Source organism: Mastigoproctus giganteus, chromosome 8 (genome assembly GCF_048544385.1).
Source record: "Mastigoproctus giganteus isolate SK-2022 chromosome 8, ASM4854438v1, whole genome shotgun sequence".
NCBI lineage: Eukaryota > Metazoa > Arthropoda > Arachnida > Uropygi > Thelyphonidae > Mastigoproctus > Mastigoproctus giganteus.
This window is the reverse complement of record NC_143582.1, coordinates 159,163,145-159,190,901: the sequence shown is the minus strand read 5'-3', so window position 1 is coordinate 159,190,901 and position 27,757 is coordinate 159,163,145. Positions and strand designations below refer to the sequence as shown.

Genomic DNA, 27,757 nt, shown 5'->3' with positions numbered 1-27,757 from the left:
AATAGAAGTGAGAAATTGATATTGGAAAGGTGAAGAGCATCCTCAAGAGAGACAGTGTCCACAGCAAACATCAGACCAGAAATCAGAGAATAGGAGAATATTTGGACACACTGAAGCATAAACTCCTCGCACTTAGCAAGAGACTATGCCAATACAAAAATTACTACCAGAGGAAAATAAACAACCGAATCTTCGATGAAGACCAAAGAGCCTTCTACAGGCAACTGGGAGAAGGTGAGAATGTAGGAAACAAATCACCAGAGAAGAAGATAATTGAGGAGTTCTGGGGAAATATTTTGAGCAGTGAAGTAAGACACAACAGCCGAGCCCTCTGGATAGAAGTAGAGCGGTAGGGAAAAAAGGATGTACAAGAGATGAGAGACTGGGAGATTCGAGAAGAAGTAAAACAGTCGATCAGGAATACCCACAACTGGTGAACCCCAGGAATTGATAACATCCACAACAACTGGTACAAGAAGCTCACTTGCACACACAAGCACCTAGGAGAGTAGTTCACTCGAATGATAAGGGACCCGGAGACAATCCCGAAGTTTTTCACTGATGGAGGAGTCACATATCTGAAGCCTAAAGACGAAGATACAAGAAATCCGGTGAAATACAGGCCAATCACGTGCCTCCCAATGATGTACATGATCCTGACCAGCTGCATAACCTAGAAGATATCAGACCACTCAGAGAGTCAGAACATAATGGCCGAACAGCAGAAAGGATGTAAGAGGAGGAACAAAGGATGCAAGGAACAATTAACCAAAGATGCCACAGTTATCGAGCAAGCCTACAAGAAGCACCGCAACCTATACGTGGCCTACATTGATTACTGCAAGGCCTTCAACTCCGTACCTCATAGCTGGCTAATAGAGACCCTGAAGATCTACAAGGTCAATCCGATAGTCAAACTTCCTAGGAGCAACGATGACAATGGCGAAACGGAGTACCAACATTAAGGTTGAGAACATCACAACCAGACTAATCCCCATCAGAAGAGGAATCTTTCAGGGAGATGCTCTGAGCCCACTGTGGTTCTGTCTAGCATTCAACTCCCTATCCACCATGTTTAACAGCAGCAAGTATGGATATAACCTCAAAGAAGGAAGAAAGAACCTGTACACCCTCACCCACCTGGTGTACATGGATGGCATCAAGCTCTGTGCGGCAACCGAGAAGCAACTCCAGCAGCTACTCTGGATCACCAAAGAATTCAGCAAGGACATCACGATGGAATTTGGCTTAGACAAATGCAAGACTCATGCACTGCACCAGGGAAAATTAGTCGGCCAAAACTACCAGCTGCCAACTGGTAAAGAGATCGAAGCTACGACAAAAGGAGAGACCGACAAATACTTGGGGAGGACGCAGGCTCAGCAGTTACAACACAAGGAAATTAACGCCTGTCTGACCAAAAAATATCATCAGAGACTCGGAAGCCTGCTGAAAGCAAAATTGAATGGAGGGAACACAGTTAAAGCTATAAACACCTATGCAGCTCCAGTACTAACACACTCCTTTGGGGTCGTAGATTGGACTAACACCAAGCTAGAGGATATCATGTGAAAGACAAGGACAATGATGACCAAGAGCCGCCAACACCACTCAGAGTCAATAGCGGAGAGATAACAATAGCTCGGAAAGTGGGAGGAAGAGGACAGACCTGATAGAGTAACAGAAAACAACGATAGTTAACCTGAAGGATTACTTCGAGAACAACACAGCACCACTCCACCAGGCGATAAGGAAGATAATGTGGTATACCCCATTCAACCTATGCAAGGAGCCCCCCTCCCACCCAGACGCCACAAGAAACGAAACTAGGAAGATGGGCAAAGACACTCCATGGCAGACACTTCAGTGACCTCCATCAAGATCACATCAAAACATTGCTTCCAATGCATGGCTCACAAGCGGGACGCTCTTCCCCGAGATAGGATTCATGCTGGCCATCCAAGGCCAGGTAACCAACACCATAAACTATAGAAAATACATCACAAAGTAGCCCGAATGTCAGCTGACACATGTCGATGATGCCACCTGTCCCCAGAAACGATCCAAAGTATCACCATGGGGTGCAAGGTGATCACCCAGACAGGTAGCCATGATAATACATCAGAAACTAGCAAGGAAATACCAGTTGACCAAAGAAAGTGTACCATACTACAAGTATGAACCCCAGGCAGTACTAGAGACCCCAACCCACAAGCTGTACTGGGACTGCACCATAATAACGGATCAGACCATACCACATAAACCAGACATAACCCTTGTGGACAAGATGGAAAAGGCTCCCTACCTGATTGACATAGTTGTGCCCAACACTAGCAAAGTCCAGAAACCCATGAGGAAAAAATTAGGAAGTCCAAGAACCTGAGACATGAAGTCAAGGAGATGTGGCATATGCAAGAAGTAACGATCATCCTGATCATTGTGTCGACCACCGATATGGTGCCAAAGACCCTACATAGCAGCCTAGCAGCACTAGGTTTCCCAGAGAATACCTACAAGGAACTTCAGAAAGTCGCAATCCTGAACACCTGTAGGATAGTCAGAGAGTTCCTCGACCAACAGTAACACTAGACATTACAACCATCCTGTGTACTTGGTAGCAGTACCCATCACAGAGTGGAATCCCCCAATCAGGGAGAAATAATATGAGCAGCAATAATAATGATAACACAGTTTTGCTCTAACATGATTGATAAATTGTGGCAATTCTCACACAACACTCTTCTTATCTAACAAAGTTAGAGAATTGTGGTAACCTCGTGTAACACAGTATTTTTGGGCTTTTTTTGAGGGGAAAAACTCTGCTATTATGTTGGATATAATTTTTCAACATTTCCATTCTTTTTTGTGACCCCCACTTTTGGCTTGCTAATCATTATGCAAAAAAAAAAAAAAAAATTATTGGGAAATCCCAGTGTTATGTTTTGTGCCATTGAACTTGTGGAAAAATCTAGATTTCAAAGTTTTATTACTATTGGATAATATGCCAGGCCATTCAAAAGATTTAAGTCATCAAAACGTTGAAGTAACATTCCTGCCTCCTAGTACAACTTCTTTAATTAAATCAAGGCATTATACATACCTTTGAAACTCATTACATTAGAAAATCGTTACAATGAATTTTGGAAAAAATTGATTACGAATTGAATTGATGGAAAATTGAAGTGATGGAGGAATGGAAACAATTTTTCAATTGTGTACTGTATTGGAATCATAGTTTTATTGCTCAAAGAAGTAAAACTGTCAACATTAAATGCATGTTGGAAAAATGTTTGGCCAGAGTCAGTTCATTCAGGAAATATGGTTGAACCGGCAGAAAACGGAATCCATGCGATAGTAGAACTTGCTAAGTCAGTACATGGGGAAGTTTTATGATACAACTACTTGAAGCCCTCCTGGGTAGCCCAGTTGGTAGCATGTCCCCCCCTACCGGGTGGGGGAGCAATGAGTTCAAATCATGTCGATGACGGGAGGAATTTATGGATCTTTTTCACAACTTGGCTGAGTTAGTTGGTCTCAGACGAGGATAGAATGGTTTTTTTATCCTGGAAACTTCGGCTTTTTGTCCAGAAAAATAGAAAATAGACATCAGAACACATGCAATTTGAATACACAGAACAACGTAGCCTTAGTTGCCGATGCTAAAGAGAGAGAGAGAGAGAAAAAAAAAAAAAAGGGTATGATTACTGAAGATGTTCAAGAATTACTCGTAGAAAATGAGGCTGGCAAAACGGATTTGGTGGAAATGGCATCATAGGCAAATCAATTCAGAGTACGAAAGAGCAGATAAATTCTGAACCTCCAAATTTCATACTAAAAAGTATGAAATAAATTTAGCCGAGCAATTAGAATCTTATATTTTGAATTCAGATTCTTTCACTGAAAGGAGCCCAAAGTTCAAAAGGGAGCTTCAAATGTACTAAGTTCCATATGACGAAATTACAAAGATCTATCAAGCAAAAGCAAGCAAACCCAGATTAATGATTTTTTAAAGAGAGCAGAAGACACAAGAAATCTAGAATGGCGTATTTTTGTTAGCTCTTGGAACGTAACCCCCCTTTTTGTACTGGTTCTTAATCTTGTATAACACAGTTTTGCACTACACAAGATTTTATAGGAACATAACTACTGGGTTATACGAGGGTTACCTCTAGCAGGAAAATGTATTGAACTCTTGTCATTGTATTGAAAAATGTTGCAGCGAGAATAGAAACCTGAAGCTCCATAATCATTTTACTGCCGTTTAATTCCATACTTTAACTGTTAAATAAAGCCTAGAAAATCAAGAGCATATACGAAGTTCATCGCATGAAAATTAAAATTTTGTCAAATATCGTTTTAATCAAAATAAATTTTTGGAGGAATGACAAATGACCATTAAGCAGCATGAAAATGTATTATGTAATAATACCTTCATCTGATGATTTCTTAATACAGTATCTCATGATTCTCAGTCATAAATATGGATGAAATCTGTAAAAAAATTACAATTCTATATCCAAAAATGAATGAAAATGTTTCCTAAAATTTGATTATAATTGCATTTTTTGTAAGAGTCAGTACAAATGGCATTTCTTAATGATATTACTAAATAGATTTCTAACTATAAAAGTAATTCTAATCTGAATAAACATCTCAAAATTCAAAAAAAAAAAAAAAAAAAAAAAAAAGTATTCTATTACCAATCTGGAAGCCAATTTTTACAACCTTTTTCATAGGCAGTATAACAAAGATCTTGAATACACTTCAATATAATATTGGTCGACAAGGGACTGCTAACCCAAAATCTTATTTTTCAACTAACTTTCAACTTCTTTTGCGTAATGTGAAGGGATTGGAACTGAAACAAAAAATTTGATGACAAAAATAAAAATATTTATGGAATTTTGTTTAAAATGATGTATATAACATTGTGGTTAGTTAATAAGTAGTGAATTAATTCTGTAAAAGAAAATGATGCTGCAAGTTGAAAAATCGAATTTTAAGTTTATTTTGGAAGCACAATTTTTTTTTTTCTAGGGTCAAAAATGAGAATAGTTTTTGTGGGACCTCCTAGTGAGTAGAAACAAAGTTTACCGTATTTCTCTAAGACAAACAATTTTTAAAATAGGACAGACGGGCAGAAAGACACTTCAAGAATTATGTACAGGATAGAATTATTATTTAGTTTTGTGTATCAGTTTTAATAAAAATATATTTAAATTTGTGTCATTGTGTTCATACTACTAGTAAAAACTAAAAGTTTTTCGGAAAAGGGTTTTTATTTTTAAAAATATGATGTAAAGTGACACCAAATACCTGCTGCATGCAGGTGGCCAATGGGCCAGGAACGGCTCTGGACAGCAGCATGGCAGGGCACCAAGTTGCACAGTTGGTGGAGGTAACATTTATTAGACTATTGCAGATAATGGGATGGGGAATGGCTTAGAAGAAATGGGGTGGGGAGTAAGACAAGACAAATCTCTCTCTCTCTCTCTCTCTCTCTCTCTCTCTCTCTCTCTCTCTCTCTGTGTGTGTAAGAATATTAGGGGAGTTATTGGGCTGGACACCCTGCCATAGGAAAAACATGGGGGTATGGAAGGAAGTATTCTGGCCAATAGAGTAAAAGTAAGCCTTAGCAGAAGAGGGGATGTGGTTGATTTTGAATATAGCAAGGGCCCCTGAGGGGGGAATAGAAAAGGTGCTATGGCCAGAATAGTGTGCTTTTATGGCTGCATATGGCAGGGCATCAGAAGATAGTTAGGGAGAATAGCTTTTAATTAATCTATTGAAGATAATGGGATGGGGGGCAAGCCTATTCTGCTGATATACTTTGTGTCTAGCTTAATTTGGGGGGGGCAGTGTTACAGGTCTGGTTACCCTGCCGTGTGGAATTGTGGCCAAGTGGGAGGAGAGAGAGAGAGAGAGAGAGAGAGAGAGTCTTCTGGCCCATAGAATTTTAATGCAGCATGGCAGGGCACTAGGTGGCACAGTTGGTGGGGGTAACATTTAATAGACTATTGCAGAAAATGGGATGGGGAATGGCTTAGAAAAAATGGGGTAGGGGAGTAGAATGAATATGTTATTTGTAGTGTGTGTGTGTGTGTGTGTGTTGTTGGTGTTGTGTGGAGTTTGTGTAACACAAGCAATAAGATAGTGAAAATCGCATGTAAATCGCAACAATGCTACAATCACAAACGTGCGTCATGTGACTTGAGTGAAGCTGGATAATTGCACATAAAAACATGGTTAGAATTAATGAAAATGATATGTAGAAATAGTTTAAAGTGAGAGAGGACTATCAGTACACAACTTACACTCAGAAATAAGCAGTAGTTTTCATGAAATCGGGCTTTGAAAACCTAAACCGATGTTGAAAACAAGGTGATGACGCTATTGTTTCTGAACAACTGTGTACCTCACGATAGGTACAACGAAAGCTTATAGGTAATTATGCAATAATAAAACATAATTAATATATGAGACAAAAGTACTGGAATCAAGGAAAACGTTAGTATGATTGAAATAAGGAAATAAAGCAAGAACACTAAGAAATCAAGTGGCAAAAGTGACACTGTTATTTGTGAGGGGAAATTCACATTTCCTCTCACAAATAACATGTATTCAGCTATTTTAATCAACAAATTTATCCCAATTTTTGGAATTTTGAGGCATTTCAATGTCACAATTTGCATCAATATCATTGCTACCGCTGAAGTGTAACAATCATATGCACATAAACTGGTTCAAAAAACCAGCAGTAGCTAAAAAAAACTATAACTAACAAGCTAAACTGAATAATACTAGTTGTTTTCATTTGTACAAATCGAAGATCCATTGGTTTTGAAGCCGGAAAATCAAGAAATCCTCACAGACACTGTCAGTTGCTGTCCGTCGCTTACACAAAGCAGAGCTTCGTGCTGATGCATCCATTTAGATCAGCAACTGCAGTGCCCTCTACAGAGAAGGGCAGCGAGATTGGTGAGGTAAACAAAGGGGGGGCGCTCTTACAGAGAAAGTTTTATTTTAAGTTTTTGTTTTGTCAATAGTTGAAAGCTCTGTGTTAGTAATTTATAATTTAGTTAGCTTTCTTTAAATTCTATTCTGGGATTTTATAGTTGGAATTCTTTTTTTTTTTTTTTGCCATTAGTAGTACAATTGCATTTGGAAACATTTTAAAATCCAAATTGCATTTGGATTTTAAATGTTTGACCTTGCCAGTAAGCATAAAATGAAAAATGAATTAGCCAGTAAGAAATTATATTCCAGAAGCAATGATATTTTTGTTAAAAAAATTCTCTGAGTAAATAATTACGTAGGTGTATTCTTGCATTAGCTAAAGTAAACTGACAAAACATTGGAATTTTTTTTTGTTCGAATATTATCTGCAAATTAAAAATCTCGAATATAAAATCATGCTCAAGATTTTATAATAGAATATGATTTTTATACTGGAGTATGATTTTTATACTATGATAATAAAATCATAAAATTTAATGCTATGTAATATGTCCCTCCCCCAATTCCTAGTGTATAAAGGTAATACCCGACTACTCAGGATGCTCCCTCGTGTTATAAATTAATTTATGTCTCTAAAGAAAGAATTTTCTAATTTTATCACAGGTTTCATTTCAAAAATGGAATTATTTTTTTAGTGAAGTACAGCCACTACATGAAGAAATTAAACTTCATTCTCAACTTAGACATCGCAACATTGTGCAGTATCTGGGCTCTGTTAGTGAAAATGGGTACTTCAAGATTTTTATGGAGTGTGTTCCAGGAGGTAAGGAAAGAATTCTCATTTTGAAGCTGTGTAGAATAGATATTTAAAGCTTTAGGCCCAATTGTTTGTCTTTTGAATCTGTTTTTCTAGACACATATATGGTAACTATTCCTGCATAGCTGCAAATCTTTGGTTTAATAACAAATAAGTCACCTTTTTTTGCTTGGCTTGTTTCTTCTGTGTCTTCTTCTCTTCACAAAAAAAGAAAAAGAAAAAAAAACACATTATGTTAAAATTTGAATAGTTTTAAAAATTTTGCAAATTTCTGATTATTTTCATTAATCAATGGGTGATTGATTGGAGCAATCAACCACCCATTGGCTAAAGTCGAATTTACACACACATCTATTGTACAACTATCTTTTCTCAGTTTAAATTTATGTCTCCTCAGGTGCATAATCAGAGCAAAAAGGAAGAATCCCATCAGCATTGAGCTTGCTTAAACCCTTCACTCAACCATACTTTTATCCCTTGTGGCAACTTCCCCTTAATGGCATACTGCTCCAATTTATACAGTAGTCTTCTATTGTGCAAACAGTATCAAACGCTTTCCTGAAATTCAAATATATGATATCAGAATTATTTTTTGCATCCAGTTCTTTATGACCACATCATAGTATCCAATCAACTTGGTCAGACAAGACTTCCCCCACCAAACCCATTCTGTGTCTGAATTATTACTGCAGTCTTGTCTACATGATCCTGCAATGCTTCTTTAAACAGTGATTCCATTATTGATGTGAAAATATCGATGGCTGCATTTGAGTAAAACTGATTGGTAACGAAATTTTCTTACAAAAATGACTCAATTCAGTTGCCAACAAAATTTTCTTATGGAAATGACGCTATTCAATTGCAAACAAAATTTTCTTATGGAAATGACATCACTTCCTATTAGGATGCTTTTAGATTTTAAATGATAAAATGACGTCACTTCCTAAATGTGTGCACGCTGCGTGGGTGAATCTGGGCTTCTTTTTCTCCCTGAAACAGAAGTTAAACTAACAGGTCTTTTGTCACCCTTTGACCCCACTTTTTGAATTGGGAATACATTTGCACGTCTGCAGTCTGTGTGGATCTCCCCGGAGTCCAAAGATGCTCTCATAATCATGGCTAAGGGTTTGCTGCCTCCTTAATATAACTGGATAGATCCCCTCCATCCATTCCAGGTTCCTTTCTTATGTTTAATTTCAACAATTTCTCCTCCACTTAGCTCTGTTATTACAAAATCATTTAGCTCCCTACCAGAGTTTCATAAGCTTCTGGCCTCCACTTCCCTACAGACCTCCTCATGTAAATGTAGATGCAGAATACTCTTTCAGTTTGTCAGCTACCTCAGCAGGATCATCAACTATCGAACCATCGATATCAAGTGGACCAATCTGCTTGAACCCCTTCCTTCTAGAATTAACATAACTAAAGAAGTCTTTGCTGTTTTTCTTTGCAAATTTTGCCAAAAATTTCTCATCTGGCTTTGCTGGTCTTACCTCCTTTGTGATTTGATTACAGACTAGCTTATATCTATCATTGTCTTCTGTGCCACCTGATAATTTCTATATATATCCCATGCATTTTTATTCTCCTACAAGTCTCATTAGTTCATCCATTTAGGCCTAAATCTTGAACAGTATTTCTTATTTTTGGTATGAGAAGTCTAGTAGCTTCCAAAATTCTAAATAGAAAGCATTCCTTGACTGCTTTCCATTTAGAATTTGCTGTTGGTAACATCATCCCACTGTATATTATTTAGAAATTGTCTGAGACCACTGTATGGCTGCATTGGAGTCCCCTTTACAAAAGCAAAAACCCTGTCTTCCTATCATGTCTGGGCAGAATTGTAGACATTTTCAAATTTAACCCTAACTAGCGACTTTTTTTTTCAACATTGACCTGTACTTGTTAAGTAAGTCACCAGGTCTCCTACTCAATGTCATTAGTGCCAACATATACAACATTATCACCTTTTGTTACATTGAAGGATGATATCTGCTCTACAATGTCATCAACTTTTGCCCCTGTCAGAGATGCTCTGGTCCTGTTCCACCTGTCCTTTTTGTACAATATATTTCCCATCTCCCTGACAATAGAGTCACTGACAATAAGTAGATCCTGTGGGATCATGCATTCTGGTCCCACAGGATCTACTTGGAGTTTGCCGCTCTGTTGTGTGATGCACAGAAGTGAACTTTGGGATTGAGAGGTTGATGGGTCCCCCATTTTTATTCCTTCGAGGGCTTCTACATTACTCTTCAAACTCTCATAGATGCCCAACAGACCACTGAGGTGGTGCCTTATTTCTTGACACTCTGCACTTAGCACACACAAAGACATTCTACTTGGCTCATAAGGTTCGCAAATTTGCGGACCTTATGAGAAGTTGCACATTTTTTTTTTAGGATGTGATGTGTTGAGTTCTCCCCTGAGCTACAGCACTCCCACCACTTTGTATCCATTGATTTGCTGCTCTAGTCTGGCACATGATTTTCATTTAAATATTATTTAATTAATTGACAATTCTACACTAAGCTAATGCAGTGATACACATTATGCTATCCAGTTTTATGTTATATCTTATGCTATAAAGTTCAGTATTTCTTATGCTATAAAGTTCAGTATTTCTTATGCTATAAAGTTCAGTATATATGCCATCAACTTACACTATACCGTAACAATCACATATTAAATTAGTTATATCCTTAGCTAAATACAAAAGATATAAGCCAACAAGTGATTAAAACCTTCAAACTACTTATTTATCACAATTAAAACACTACTATTCTTCTGCACTACTGGTTATATGCTATGATATTTGCCTTTCCTTTTCCCAATGAGTAAGCACTTTTTACATGTGACTACCTGGTCAGTGCGTTATTTTCAAATTTTAAATATATTTTTGTGGGCACTTTTCCAGTGCCTTGTGTCATTAAAGCTAAAGAAATAACTGAAGCAGTAGATGTTATGTAACACCAGTTGTGTCATTTGCTCTGTGAGAACTTATCAGACACTATTATGAAAGACAAAATAAATGTACTCTGGTCTTTGGTTAGGTAATGGACTAGTGCACAAGGAAGCTTGAAATATAACAAATTATCCCAAGGTTATATGTATTTTGTAACTCCTGTTTTTGAGTTATGTATTATGCCATACCATTACATTTGTAAGATTTAAGTAATTATAATAGATAGTAAATTTAACTAATGCCAGCTACGTGATTGCCAGATGGATTGTCCAAGTGTACAATAGCACAGTTACTCCAGAATCACCAAAGTCTTGGGAGATCTCTGAATAACTCAGTGTGTCCAGAGACCTGATGAATTTATTTATGGGCCTCTAAAAATGTGTACCAGGAGTCACAGAAGTCCAGCACTGTTCCCTAGACCTTCACATATGATTTCTGGGAGACAGGAACAATAATTGTCAATTTTTTAATGAACTGCATCTATCTTAAAAAAAAAAAAAAAAATTCACAAATTATAAAATTTTTATAGATAAATATAAAATCACATCTAAAATCCATGGTAGACATCCTGTGGCTTGTTAGGGATTCCTCTACTAACAAAGTAGCATGCATATAACTTATTTTATTTTATTTTTTGACCCTTAAATACATTTTTGTTGATTTTAGGAAGTCTTTCACAGTTACTGAGAGCAAAATGGGGTCCTTTGAAAAACTCAGAACATACTATTTCATATTACACAAAGCAAATTTTGGAAGGATTGAAATATTTGGTATGTATCAATTTTTGTATTATATTTGTTTCTATTAATGATGTGATTTTTAAATGAAAGATAATTTGGTTGAATATCTGAAATTTTTTGTGCTGTAAAAAATGATATATAAAATAACTATTATATAGTTATTTTATATATACTCTGCAGCTTTAGGAAAAATACTCAGTCTTTTTGATCCTTTTCTCCTACTCGCTCTCTTGACACAGTTTTCATGGTATTTTTACTACAACAACAAAAAAAATAAAAATAAATAAATAAATAAATAAAACTAACACTTTGCATTAATATGAAATTTGGAATTTTTAAAAATTTTGAAACAATTCTGTCAATTTCTGCTTAATTTTGTTTTTTCTCTGTTTAAAGAATTGGCTGCCGATTGTGCAAGTGTAAAGTGGGCTTTGAAAATATGTGGAATGCCCGAAACATTGTTATATATAACAGATTCTCTTTTATTCTGTTAGATATGCGTCTAGTTTCTGATTATTTCCATGGTTGTAGCCTAGTGGTGTATTCTGGTGTCTGTTCGCTTACTCGTGCTGTTACTCGGGGTTGCGGCGCCTCCGTAGCCAGGTGGGCAGGAGCACCAGGGCATAGCACACGCTTCTTGATTAGACCGGGGTTCGAGCCCGTGCCCACCAAATACGGAGGATGCGGAAAGGTCGGGGAATGACCACCGCATATCCCCAGAGCAATATGGCCTTCGTTGCTAATGCTCCTAAAAACCAAATAACAACAACAACAACAACTCGGGGTTGCCCTCAGGGATCAGTCCTAGGACTGGTCTGCTGGAATGTGGTTCTTGATGGGTGGCTCGGGGTACAGCACAACAAAATTTTGAAGGCGGCATATACAGACGACTTGACAGTATTGGTTTTGGAGAGTCTTGTAGGGAACTTGAAGAATGTGCGACCGAAATCTTAGGAGACCTTGATGGTTGGTGTAGTGTGCACAAACTACGGATTTCTGTTGACAAAACTAAAATGCTTTTGAAAGGTTATTTGAACCTGAATAGACCCCCCCCCCCATGTAAAAATTAATAATCAATCCATTAAAATTGTAAGAATGTATAAATATCTTGGGATAACGATGGACGATAGATTTAGTTTTGTAGCTCACGCAAAAAATGTGCTGAACAAAATAAGTCTTAACTGGTAAAATCATTAAAATAACTAAAAATGTCTGGGGAATTAAACCCGCAACTTTAAAGTTATACTACGAGTGTATTTTTATACCACTAATTTGTTATGCTGCAGGTGCATGGAGTTATCGTGTTAATAACTGTTTAGTCTTGAAGTATTTGACTCAAGCACAACGTTTCTTTCTTCTTGCAATCACAAGAAATTGAGGCAAAGTGGTTGAGTCCTGTACAATGATTGGGCAAGTGTGTCTGGTTGCTGTGGCTTAATAGTAATACTTTTGAAATGGTGTTAATTAATGTAATGAAGTGTTATTTACAGTTTTGGTTTTCTGATTAGGTCCCCCAGGAGTAGTGATCATACTCACTTAGCTAATAGTAAACATTGTATATAGATACTTTTTTTTATTTTTTATTATATGTTATTTATTTATTTATTTTTATTATATATATATATATATATACACAGTCGATTCTGGTTATTTGGGACACAACGGGACTAGTGCATTTTGGCCCGGTTAAGCGGCTGCCCCAATTATGTGAAGTTTCACGTAAATAGTTAAAAATGCAGCTTTATTTTCTGTATGATCAAATCACTTTACGACGGACTCACCATCGTAAAGTCCCGTTTTCTATACGATATGTAGTAAGCTCTGGTCATTTATGAATTAAAGTTTAATTCTATTAAACAGCAATTCTAATTAGCGAAAATAGGAAGAATATTATCCACAGGCTATAAAATTAAAGATATACTGTATTAAGTACAAATTTACACTTTATTACATTACCAATTAAAAAATTAAACGATATGTGAAAATTGGAAGAATATTTTCCACAGGTTAGCAAAATAAAAATAAATTTACGCTTACGTGCATAGCTTAATTAATACCTACTGTAATATGTACATACTCACTAGTTGACATTTCTGTTCACTGACAATTGTGGGTGGGGGTTAAAATTTAAAACAGTAAAAAAGATAAGCAATCAATAACAAAGAACACGGCACACACAAATTGCAAGTAACACGATATGCGCAAATGAGAACGGAGTAACGAAGCTTAAAAAATAGGAATGAAGAGCAGATTCTGAAAATAAATTTTTTTATATGATTGAAGCACTAACAGAAAAGCCCAATAAACAGGGGACTGCTAATTGTTTTTATTGTTTTATGATTGTAATCTCCAGTGCTGTGGTCTCCTGCCCCAATTTAAATGGTAGATAGTCCCAATTAAGCGAAGTAAACCCTTATTTTCTCGATTGGGTTCTGTTCTTAAAGATTTGTTCCAAATAAGCGGCTGCCCCGATTAACCGGTGGCCCAAATAAGCGAAATCCACTGTATATATTATACTTATATATATATTTTTATTTATTTATTATTTATTTTTTTATTTCACTCTATACACTATTGTAAACTTTTCTCTTCTTTTTCATGGGAGGTCTCTCTCTCTTCCCCTTATCTTCTATCCAACCTCCCCATCCCTTCCAATCCCCATACTTCAGTTCTTATCCCCATTTCCTTTCCCTTGGAGCTCCCAGGCTTGCCTGATAGCCCCAGTAAGAGTCTCAGCTAGAAAGTGGACCCTGGCACGCCTCCTCATGGCCAAGGTTGGGAGTAAGGGGGACCAGGTGTCCCCTGGCTGCAAAGTTGCCAGTGCCGGCACTCAACATAATACACACCTACATACATACACTTGCCAGCCTTCAGATGCCTTTCAGATGCTACAGTGGCATATTGGGGAAACCCTGGAGACCGCAATTGAAACAAACACACCTTGACACCTTGTTAGATATGCTGTAATGTTAAACTGTTTTTTGTATGTGTAATGTGTATTGTAATTTTTATAGGTATTTTATAAGATGTGCTTTTTAAGAAAAGATTTTTTTTTTTGCTTATTGTAAAACCTGATAGTGGTAGCATGTTTACTCTATGTACATATGTAAATGCCACTTTTCAGTGTAAAATGGCAGTAAAATTTGATATTTTCAGACAAAAAAAACAAATGAGCATAAGAATGGTGTGCAGTATACAAGTGTGAAATGGAAGTAGCCAGTACTAGAGCTAGTTGTGGGAACAGATGCAGGGCTGGCATTCCAGTTTATATCCTGCATGTTATCCACATGCCTGGGGGCTGGATATATTGCATCTTATATACCTACTTAGAACTGTTCCTAAATGTACCATTTCAAAGCAAAGATGATAGAGTCCAGTGCTGTTTTTGTAAAAAAAAAAAATATATATATATATAATAAATAAAATTATAAAAACAAAAAAAAGTTAAGGAATGCACTGTCCCCTATCTCTCCTCTGTCTTATTTTTCTTTGTTTATCTTATAATTTAAAGTTGATACTCCTTATATTTCCACTGTGCCCATTTGACTGTTACATCTGCACTAAAAGGGGAGAGGGAGATTAAAAATGTCTATTCACATCTGCATTATAATTTTCTAAGATTACAATTCTTTGATAAAGAGAGAGAAGTGCAAAAGCAACCATGGGTTATGAATAAAAAAATAAATGTTTTTTTTTGATTTTAAAGTATTCGGTTTCTACATTTCTTATAATTCCATGAACTGGAGGAAACAAATTTAGTAAAAATCAACATTCATGGTAACATTATAATTTTCTAGAAATGCAGTTATGTTATAAAGAAAAGCTTCTGCTTAGGTTAAATAAATTTAAAAAGAAAGCTTAAAATTTGATTTTAGATTAAGATATTTTACTTTTATAATGTAATTAGTCAGGAAAAAAAATTAAATTCTGTTGGTATTTGCATTATAAACTAGTAAATTAGAATTCAGCTTTATTTATTAATTAGAATTCAGCTTTATTTATTAATTAGAATTTCAGTTTTATTTATTAAAACTGAAACTGTGGTTATGAATAAATTAATTACACTTAAGTGTTCTAGAACAAAAAAAAAGATAAAATATCTCATGAAAAATAAAAGTATCGATATAATATGATATAATGTTTTATTTTCATTAATTTTTGGGTTGAAAAGAGGGTTACCTATTTACCCTTAACCCGGCAGTAATGGCAGCTAACCTGCAGGTGACCCTCAAAAATAATGTTCCCATGTTAACTATATAGTCGGACTCTCACTGCAGTTGTTTCCCAAATGAATTTTTATGGTTTTCATAGAGAATTTGCATGTTAAAACCTGTCAGGTTAACTATCATTATTTTTGCAATTAGGGTTTTTGCTCGAAGAATAGCATGGTGTGGGACTGGTGCTTATTACTGTCTTTGTTTCAAGTTTCAGGCTACTTGTATTTCTTCTCCCACTAGTTGAATTAACAGCTACTTCCTTACCCTATTCATTTTTGAAAGATTTATTATTGGTTTTACAGATGATTATACAACACCCAGTATTTTCCTTTGGCCTCTATACTGCAGAAAACAAGATACATAGCTTCAGGTTTCACAAATTTGGATGTTTGATGAAATAAACCTTAAAAACCGAAGTAAAAAATAGTATCGAATATATGTAATAAGTATTTTAATAATATTTATATGCATAAATAAGCAGAAATATATTTGCATGTTTGAAAATTCATGCGCTTAATTGTCTTTGAAACTTGAAAATGGAAGAGAATAAGTGACTGCTGTTTTGGTGTCTAAAACGTTTATTTGCAAATTTCAGCAGAATTAATTTTTTTTTTTTTTGTTTTGTTTTTCAAAAATAAAAGGTATAAAATACCTATAGCATGTATTTTAAAAAAAGTTTTGTTAAAATTAAAAGTACATATAATAAATACTACAGTCCAAATTATGTTTTATATATATATATATATATATATATATAAAAATCATTGGGAAATCAAAGCAACCATATAATGTGATATGAAATGATAAGCCGTGTTTAAGTTTTTTTTTCTAATTATCTTTTCTTTTTCTGTTTTTTTTTTTTTTTTTCCCTTCTGATGCTGTATATATGACAGTAATGCCGAGTTGGGAGTAAAGCCAGTATCCACTTTTCAAAGTTATCAAATTTAAAAGAACAACTTAATGACACTGAATCATGTACAAATCTACTTCATTATCCAAAAGAAATCTTAAAAAAGACAATTCTGGTATTTGTCATCCTAAACAAGCCAAGCACTATGATAATTCTAGTTAGATTATCTGAAAATGTCTGGAAAAGCTGTTCATATTTCTCTCTGGTTAAATAAATAAAAAAAAAAAATAAATAAATAAAAAAAAACATTGGTTTCACTTGTCCAATATTTTTACCTTTCTGTGTCTATTTCATTCTCAGTCAAAGACAAAGCTAACTTACTAGGATCTTTATGATTTTGGTAAACCACCTCCTGTCATATCAAGTGCACTCCACTTGATATTTCTGTGGTCTTCTGATAGAAGGATGTTAAAAAAGAATTCTAAGCAATCTTGATGGCAATGAAGTTAAGTCCTGATGATATTTCTCCACTTATTCTCTCACTTATACTCGTAAGTTTTCTTTCGATCTGTGTCTCCTTTTTACATTTTCTTATTGGTATTTTTCCTTCTGCTTGGAAATTTGCTCATATCCAGCCAATTTTCTAAAAAGTGATAAATCCCTCCTTACAGTAATGCATAGTTGCACTACACTTTACAGCCTAATGGAGGAATTCATAATCTCCCAACTCTGAAACTATCCCAAAACCTTCTGTCTGATTAATGATCACCCATGTGTATTGCATCAGTATTGATCCTCTGGTGATATATTGTCTTATGTTAGTTATCTTTGGACAGATTTGCTGAAAAAAATTGGTTAAACTCAAGCAGTTGCTCTTGATATTTCTCAGTCTTTTGAAAGCCTTAGGAATGTCAGGAGCATAAATGCTCCTGACATAAATGTCTTCATGTTTTGCTTAAATGCTTCTAAACAAGCTCCCCTCTTATGGCCTGCTGATTGTATTTTCAGTTCGGTATCCAGTATTCTGTCTGACTGTTCATTACTGGTGATGACAGATGCACACTGCCTTTTTAATTCTCCACTAATGTTGTTCAAGTTCTCACATTCCTAATCCCCTAAATGCTGATCTGCAGGTAATTCTCCAGTGGGGCAAAGAAAACAGCCAATTTTATTGTGTCTGAAACTCAGTCCTATCTCATTTCTTGCAAAAAAAAGTGCCACTGCTTGAAAGTTGTGTTTATGATGACATAGATTGCAGACAAAATCAATATCTACAAGTATATTAGCAATTACCTTGTCTTTTAATTTCTGTTTTCATAAGGACATCACAAATATTACTCTTTCTGCATCAGAAAACTTTGGTTTTCTTTTTCACTCTTGGCGTTAATTTCTTCTAAACAAATGTGCAATATGTAAAAATTTAAAGTCTACCCTATCAAGAAATATTGTTTTTGTATCTGGTCTGGTGCTCCCAAAACCTCTCTCAAGCATCTTGACTTCATTCAATAGATTGCAGTCTAGTTAATGACCCATGTCTTACAAAGTCTCTCCACACTGTCTCAGAGGTATTCTTTTTCTCCTGCATACATTTTCATGGGTAGTGTTCTGAATTGGCATCTGTAATTTCCCCACTGTTTTGTCTGAAACCATACACTTGCTGCAATCTCTCAACATCCATCTCCAGACTTAAGAAATTAATTTTTGTCTTCCTCATTTATCTTCAGCTTTTGCTTTTTTTTTGCAAAAACCTTTCTTATCATGTATTTTATGAATATTACAATCTACAGAAATCTTCTGCCTTCACAGCCTTTAACCCATATGCAGTGCTAAGTACTATAGGTTCAAACACTGGGGTTTTCAGGAAAAAAAAAAAAAAAAAAAAAAAAAAAAAAATGAAGCTGTAATCATTGAATCCCAGGTATGTGGTAGATGACTTTCATCAACCGGTGAAATACCACCACTTTGCTTATTGGAGGTTTGAAGTGGTGAAACCCATGTTTAGTCTCTAGAGCAATGTTTCCGGCATCCCCCCCCCATACTTCTCCTTCAACCCATGCACGGTACTAAGTACTATAGGGTTTTGATACCTTTCGTGTTTGGGGTTTTCATAAAAAAAAAAAAAAAAAAAAAGTAATAGCCCTCCTCCTTCTCCCATGTGAGTTATTCTAAACTTTAAGTCCACATGGATCAGTTGCAGGGTTGCCAGGTTAGCCCTTTTCTCCTGCGTTTGGCTGTGAAAATTTAGGTTTGGCCTTTTTTTTCATATTTTGGCCAAAAATTTTTGATTAAATTTTAGTCAGTTTTCCATTCACTTTTGTATTTTGTTTCTGTTTTTGTGACAAGGTCGGACAAGACAAAATGTTTATGCCTGTACAAGATTACAAGCATTGCATTATTAAATAGCAATAGAATGTTTTACATATTGTGACCTGTGTTGTGTGTTCCTGTGCAGATATTGTAGAAATTACATCAGTTTTATTTCTAAAATTTGATAACTCTTTATTTAACTCCTAAGTGGAAACTGTGTTATGTGATAGTGGTAGGAAACACAATAAAGAGTAGGAAGAAAAGTTTACATGGTTACGAAAAGAAAGTGATGAAGCTGTCTATACAATTTGTCAATGCACTGTTACACCTGAATTGTACAGTTTTGCTCAACATGAACTTCTTCTAAGCATAAATCTGAAACTCTTGGTTTCAGTCAAAATACTTTATCATCATTTGTATGTAGGCCAGAACCACATGTACAAACTTGGGAAAACACTAAACAAGCTGAAATTCAGCTTGCTGTAGCAGTGACATGTCACTGGTGATAATGGCTATTGACCACTTCAGTGAAATAATGAAAAAACATGAAAGCAGTGTGCTTAGCAGCATTTTAATGCACTTGACTAATGTATTCAATCAATGAAAAATGTTCTGGTGTTGCATTACACTACATTTGTGCGTAGTAGTAAGATTTTTTTTGTGAGAACTTTTGTGAGGTGTTAAGAACACTATTTTTGGCATTAGTTCCAGTATTATCACCAGCAGTGCAGTCCATTTATGATACCTTGAAGATTGAATTGAGTAAATATGATATGAATTTAGAAAACTACATTGGATTTGCGAGCAATGGGACTGCTTCTATGGTTGGAAGCAAAAATTCTGTCTGGACCCAAATTAAAAAAAAAAAAAAAAAGTAGCACCAAAATGTCTGCAAATGAAGTGCACTTGCCACTCATTGGCACTGTGCATTCTACATGCCTTAGCAAAACTGCCATCCAGTATTGAATTCCTCATAATTGAGATTCCATTCTGGTTCAATTCTCCAATAGCACAAATCTATCTTTGAAGCACTTAATACAGAAAATGAATCTGAAAATAGTTATCAAGCACCCCTGCCATTTCAAAAGGCTTCTATGACTAGATGCCTTGTCAGAGGGAAAGTCATGCTTAATATTTTATATAACTGACATGAAATTAAAGCTTATTTTTCAGCATCAGAATACTTGTAGCTGCCCTGATCAAGAATACAAAGCCAGAATTTTTAAAGATATGCTGTATGATGATTTTTATTTTGTGTTTACTACAACATGATGATATGAATGAGCTGATGATGTGAACTATTTTCATTTTGTGTTTACTACACCAATTGTAAAAGAATTTGAAACTTTAAATGCAATGTTTCAAGCCACTAATATGAATTCTCATACTCTGAGTTTGTGTTACTCAAAAAAAAAAACACCTTGTTTAACAGACTACAATCTTAATCGAAGTGAAAAGGATTTACAAAAATTGATTATGGAGACAAATTTAATCAAAAAGCTGGAGCTTATCTAAATAAACTGAAAGATAGCCCATATGAATGTGAAGGAAACTAAAGTTGTTGAGGGAAAAAGAAGTTGCAGAATGTTAATTGTTGAAGCAATAAATCAAATAAATAAAAAATTGCGAGACTTGGCTGAAATGTTCAGAAAACTTTCATTGCTTCTTCCCCACATCATATTCAGTCAAACAACAAAGGTGATTTTAATAAACTACCTCTGTTGCATTTAGCTGCACATAATTTAGATGAAATTGAATAGCAGTGAAGGTAACTCTCAGTTTACGAATGCTCAATTTACAAACATTTGCTACAATGAATGTCACGATTCATTCAAAATTTCTTAAAGTCGCCAATAGATAGAGTTCCTTATAAAACAAAATGCCAAATGTATAGTGAACATAATTGTAAGATTTAAATAAATAAACATTTTAGAAAATGTATTTATTACAATAATTATCAGAAAATTATTATTTGATAATTATACTGAATTGTTCTTGGTTAATAAAACTAATCTAGCCAGTAAAAAAATCCGTTAGTTTACATGCCATGCCACGTAGAATGTTGAACTCTGATGAAGATATTGACGAGTAAAAGTTGAATACATATGTATGTACAGTACATATATTATGTTAGTACTCATTTTATTATAGTATAGTATGAAATACTAATCCAAAATACAATGAAACTAATCTGGAATTACATTCAAAATAGTAATCTACAACTTCATGATTTAAATTTGGTTGTGAAACATTTTTCAGGTTTTTTTTTTTTTTTTTTCCCTAGGGAGAAAACATCTTTTGAATCTAAACAATTGAGAGATATGTTTAAAGAAAATAAAAAATAAAGTTGCTTCATACAAAAATTATTACATTCCTTGTAGACATTATGTTCATCTATCCATAAAAATTGATATTTCATTGAAACCGTTGAACCTTTATGATTCTGGCTATATGAGAATAATAAAGATTACAGAATGTGTTTCTACCTAAATAACAAAAATGATTGCAAAATTTATTAAAACTTGAGAAAACAGGTATAATGAAAACTGAATTGCATGTAAAATTAAAATTTTTTTTGGCATCCTTCATATTCAGGTCATTCAATAACTTCATTTGTTTTGGTCGCTTCAATCTCAGGTTCTTCAGTCTTTTTCAATTTACTCATTGCTCCTTTCTTCTACCCAGTTTCAAAAAAAAAAAAAAAAAACTTTAAAAGGGAAAGAAATGGTTGGAACCTTCAGAATAGCCAGATGGATTTGTACAGTCTGATCACCTTCACTTCACTTGGTTGTGCAAGATTGTGGCTTTGCTACTAGTTTTGTCTCAGTTAATTGACCATTTTTTTTTTTTAATTATTCTGTTTGATTTAAATACCAGATTTTTGAGTAGTAATCATCTAGATGACTATGACTATCTGCATTTATCTGTTAATTATTTTAAACCTGATTATTCGAAAGTTGCTGGTTTTACTGTCAGATTTCCCATCAGTTTTACCCAACATTTAATTGTAAATTTTTCATTTTTATTATATTTTCCACAGTGGTTAATTTGAAAGAACATTTTATTAAAATATTAATTTTTTAAAGGAAAAATGTCTTATTATATATATAGCCAGAATATTTGTCCAGAGGTAGGAGGGGGCAGACAACTTCCCTGCATGTTAAAAGAAAGTAGAATGCAGCTTCCAACCTCATAGACATACTCATAATATGATGAGCATTTGTGGTGTAGACAAACAGTACAGGACTCCCCGGCTTGCGTAATACTCGACATAAGGAAATTTGACTTTATGTAAGTTTTTGCTGGCCAGTGCAAACATATTTTGCATCTTGTAGGAATAAATGGAGGTATCCGTATGCATCGTTATCATCAGATGAAAAAATATCACTGTCGAACTTGGTTATAATGAGCATTAAGGGATCGGCAAAATTTCCTCGTTATAACTTCTTTTTTTTTTTTAATGAAAAACACAAACACGAGAGGTATTACAACCTATAGTACTTAGTACCATGTTGGGTTAGAGGTTGAGAAGATGAAAGAAGATATTTGTTGACGTGACTTAAACTTCTGTAGACTGTAACTTTCAGGAAGTACGTACGAAGGAAAGTTGTTCCAGTAAACGGCAGCTGAATGAATAAACTAGGAAGCTGAAGAGTTGGTTCTGTGAGTTTGAAATTGCACAGTAAATGAATGTCGGCTGGTGGCAACACTTGTTCGGACTGTTTTGAAAGAAAGAGAGCAGGACTTATAGAAGCCAGTTCAGAAGAACAGTGCCCATGGAAGTATCGGTAAAAAAGGCATGCGGCAGAAACAGTACGTCTATGAGACTGCAAGTAGAGAGAGACTCTGTTAGAGAGGAGTCATTAATTAACCCAACTGCCCTCTTCTGAATGGAACCTAGAGGCCTGAGAGAGGTTTTGGGGACATCGCCCCAGATGTGGGAACAGTATTCCATGGTAGAGCAGATTTGCGATTTGTAAAGAGTGGCAGCTGTTTGGAAAAAAATTAACGCCGAGAGCCAAGATAAGCATATGAGCAGAAGAATCCTTTTTGCAAGATATAAGACACTGAGTTTTAGAAAGATTGAAACCATCTAAGATGTCTTTGCTTCGGTGAACAATTACATGGAGATCGGCATTTAAGGAATTGGTAGCAGATATTCGAGAAGTTGAAGCTGATTGAGCAGGGTAAGGTTTCTCGAACTGGAAAGTGGAATGCAATGTGCTATCATCAGCAAAACTATGGATAGGATTTCCAGTCAATGGAAGAAGGTCATGAATATACAAGAGGAAAAGAGTGAGGGAAAGAACTGAACTTTGAGGGAAACCAGCATTAGCGGAGAAGTTAGAAGACAGAGAGCCATCTACCATCACCCTCAGTGAGCGATCAGAGAAAAAACTGGATAACCAATTACAAAAAACAGTTGGCAAACCATAAGATGGAAGCTTGTTTAGAAGACCTTTATGCCAAACACGATCGAAAGCCTTTGAGATGTCAAGAGCAACTGCTTGAGGTTCATCGAACTTTTCCATTGAATTTGACTATAAATGGGTAAGAAAAGCCAGAATATCACCAGTGGATCGACACAGGCAGAATCCATACTGGCGATCGTTGATCAGACAGAAGGTTTCTAGGTAGTTTAAGAGTTCTTGATTAATTGATTTCTCCATTACTTTAGAAAGAGTAGAAGTAATTGCAATGGAACGATAAGTGAATGGGGGAGAGATTTGTCACCCTTTTTAGGAACTGGCTGGATATGAGCAAATTTCCAAGCAGAAGGAAAAACACCTTTGAAATAAGAAAGTGAAAAAAAGGTGGCAAAGAACTGGAGTAAGTTCAGGAGTACAGGTTTTGAGAACAAGTGGAGAAATACCATCAGGACCTGGAGCTTTCTTAGCATCGAGATTTGGCAAAATCCTTCTGACATCCTTTTGATGGAATACCATAGGAGGCATTGAATGGAGCATGTTGGGAATGGTTTGATGTGTTTTACCAAGATCATTAATATATGAGTTGGAAGAAAAATGGGAGCTAGCAGGTTAGCTTTATCTTTGGCTGAAGTGACAATAGAACAATCTGGTTTTGGCAGAGGTGGGAGCAGAGATGGGCAAAAGTTGCAGCCAATAGCTTTGGCAAGAGATCAGAATGCTCGGCATTAGGACAAGAAGCAATTTTTCTACTCTTAGCCTGTTCAAAATCTAGTTTGGACTGAATAATAACTGCTTTACAATTGTTGCGAGCTTTCGTGTAGGCAGAAAATGAAACTGAAGAATTGGAAACAAGCCAATTACAATTAGCAACGTTTTTCTTTTAAACAGCCTTCACATATATATGGGAAAACAAAGGTTTAAATAAAGGACAAGATTTTAAAGTGGAGTGTGGAATAAAGGATTCCATTCCTACAAGAATAATTTTGCTGACACGATTGTTCGACCCCATGACCACCAAATATGGAGGATACAGAAAGGTCAATGAATGGCCACCACCTATCCCCGGAACAATATGGCCTTAGTTGCTAATGCTACTAAAAACCAAATAACAACAACTGACACGATCTGAGCAAACATTGACATCAGAAGTTTTGAAAGAGTAATCCGAATGAGGAAAAGAAGAAAAAAAATCTCACAGGTCATCCCATTTTGAATTCTTGTAATATCAAACAATATTTTGTTTGGTATTTCAATTTTTTTGTTGTTGGGAATAGCCATGAGAAAAAGGCTCCATTGGAGAAGAGACAATCACCAAGTTGTGATCTGAGGTGCCTAAATGACCACTCACTTTGACCGTGTACTTAGAAGGGTTGTTTGTGAGAAAAAGATCAAGCGTGTTGGCTGTTAGGATTCAAGCTCATTAGTAATTGCGAAAGTCTCACATCTCGACCACTTGGGTCAGTGTGACTAGAAAATGGACGCCAGCTGGAGTTGTGAATATTAAAATCACCAAGGAAAATTACCTCACTGTTAGGAAAGTTGGACTGGAGAAAGTTAAGTTGCAAAGAGAGGAAGTCAAAGAGCTCCAAGTGATTAGTGGAGTTGGGAGAACAGTAGAGACAACAGATGAATTTGACACAGTGTGGTAGATAGATTTTAAGCCATAGAAGATCGAAAAGAGGAGATTCCAAATTACCAAGTCTCTGACAGGGAATATTGGAACGGACATATGCACAACTACTTTTGAGGCGAAAGGAATCATACAGCGAATAATTTGAGCAACTGAGATGAGCAGTAGTTGAATCAGCCAATAACTGAGATTCTGTCAGAGAAAAAGTTCATGGGGTTTGGCAGACTTCAAGTGTAAATGGACATCGTTCAGATTAGAACTAAGACCACGTATATTTGTGAAATTAACTAGGAAGTGTTTAGGAGGTTTAGATCTTTTCGCAGATACGCTTATTCTATTAGGTTGACAATTCATGGTGTATTCAATAGTAAAAAACAGTGGGGGTGTCATTCTGTATGAAGTAATGAAATTTTTGGATATGGCATACACATGGTAAGAATAACGTGGCCTTGACAATGCTCCCTTCATACAAACACTACTCGGACTCCCTCCAGTCACTATCTGGCAGAGTAGAGGTAGTAAGTTTATACACTAGCTGATCGGGAAGCCTCCTAAAGAGTTAACGATAGGTCCGGTCTGGTGTACTTACTAGCGACCGGCCAGCAAACACCGTTTTAGAGTAGTACCCTCGAAATGTAAGGAAGACTGGATCTCACCACGATGTTCATCATAACCTCAAAAGTCATCAATCATACAGCACGATGGAAGAGATTGGGAAGGGTTGACTGGAACTTAGCTCTGGAGTCTAAACATGGGTTTCACCACTTCAAGCCTCCAATAAGCAAAGTGGTGGTGGTATTGCACTGGTTGATCTGATTGCACTAAGAGTCATCTACCGTCTAGTATTGTCTGATAAGAGAGGTGGCATTTCTCCATGTGGTGTTGTGGGCCACAACTCGACCCCTGCTTATGTTGGTTCACACCTGGGTGGTCACCCACAGTGTGCTTGTGCATGGCGGGTATACCCAGGATTACTAACAGTCTCACCCTCGTGAAGGTGCAAACAGAGGATATGGCTGTCACAGACCATTTTGGTACACTTGACTTGAATGTCACCTGAATATCAGTTCCCTCAGTGTTTTAGACTCCCGGGTAGCAAGTACAGCTTGTCTGGCATATCTGAGAGAATGTTTTTGATAACCTCAAGAACCAGACTTGTTATAGCATTGATAGCAGAGATGGGGAAACCCCTGGGGCTGTTGAACAACAAATAAACACTGATACAAACAACTTTATATCAGTGATGAGTTAAATCTACCTCCTATTTTTTAAACTTCTCAACAACTTTATAAAAAGATAGATTCAAAAAACAAAAGAAATATTATTAGAGATAAAAAAATAATATAAATATATACCTACATATTTGTATTAATGTTTGTATAAACTACAATATACTTAATATTAAACAGAATTTGTCCATAATTTTAAAACTATACCCTTAATACTAAACACAATTTATTTCTCTGTAATTATAAACAATACTATTTAATAATAAACATGATTTTAATTAGTCTTTATTTATGAATCTTAAAATTGATATTTGTTTTAAAGATTTCATTTCGATATTTCTTTAAGTTTCCCCTTAAAACATTCGACATGTTAAAATTCTCATTAATTACCTCAGTTCCTTCAAAAAAAATTCTGTGTCCATTGCACCTTGAGCTTGTGAGAATGTCGGCACCGATTTTGATTCACTTTCAATTGTCATCACGTCGTCATCACAATCATCGCTGTTATCATCTTTGTTGAGCACAGCATCTAAAATGTCACTCTCTGTAGGAAGACCATTGTTAATAAATTGTCATCGACTTGTACAAGTTCATCGATGTTATCTGTATTAAAACCTATAATGATGTTACGTAGCAACCATTCAGATAATAGTAAGTTGTTTTCTTCATTTCCATCTTCATCTACAATTGAAATTTCATTTGAATTTAATATCTATTTGTTGAAGTAATTTGATATGGTTGTCGAATTAATGTTGTTCAATGCATCATTCAATAAATTCGTAGCATCCAATATCGATATAGACTCAGTAAGTTTCTGATCTCTTTGACTGATCAGATATAGAACTAGAAATCTTTTATAAAAGCCTTTCAAACTCTTGATTACACCTGTGTCCATTGGTTGTAATAAAGATGTCGCATTGGGAGTCAGAAACAGTAGCTTAATGTTGGACAAATTTTGAATCTGGGGATGTGCAGGATTGTTGTCAACTAACAATAAAATATTTTTCTTCTTTTTGAATAGCTCCTTATTCCAATCACATAAATGTATTTCTGAAAAATATCCGAAGTCATCCAAGACTTCATTTGCAGTGTAATCCACGGGAAGTTTCCTTACGTTTTTGAAACACTGAGGTTTTAACAATTTTCCGATAACAAAGTTTTTTTTATTAGTTCCTATCATATTTGTGCATACAACTACCGTCAAGCGACCTTGGTTTTTTTTCCACCAACACATTTAAATGTATTGTCAGATGTCAAATTATAAAAAAAAGTCATGTTTCGTTGGTGTTGTTGTAATAGTAGTAATATGGGGATATGATGCAAGAAAGCAAGCGTATGAGCTTATGTAGCATCAACCAAAATATAAAAAAAATTTCACACAACCATTCCCTCTAAAAGTTTGTCCAGTTCCTCCTTGAATTTATTTAAGCTATTAACTTCCATGACAGATGGAAGTTTGTTCCAGCAATTAACCACCTGCTGGCTAAAGGTAAATTTCCGCACATCTATTCTACAGCTGTCTTTCCCCAATTTCAATTTATCCCCCTGCAGGTTCATAATCTGAGCAAATGGAAGAATCCCATCAGAATTCAGCCTGCTCAACCCATTTAAGGCC

General features: G+C 35.5%; 1 protein-coding gene across 6 annotated transcripts in view; it reads left to right on the top strand.

Annotated features, from left to right (window-relative positions):
- Ask1 (apoptotic signal-regulating kinase 1) overlaps nt 1–27,757 on the top strand; it is an 843,483-nt gene that overhangs the window by 321,384 nt on the left and 494,342 nt on the right. For all 6 annotated transcript variants that reach the window (XM_090379009.1, XM_090379010.1, XM_090379014.1 and 3 more), the window contains 2 exons: nt 7,653–7,780; nt 11,406–11,509. In XM_090379009.1, coding sequence (XP_090235135.1) covers nt 7,653–7,780; nt 11,406–11,509 — 232 coding nt within the window. The remainder of the gene's footprint in view (nt 1–7,652; nt 7,781–11,405; nt 11,510–27,757) is intronic.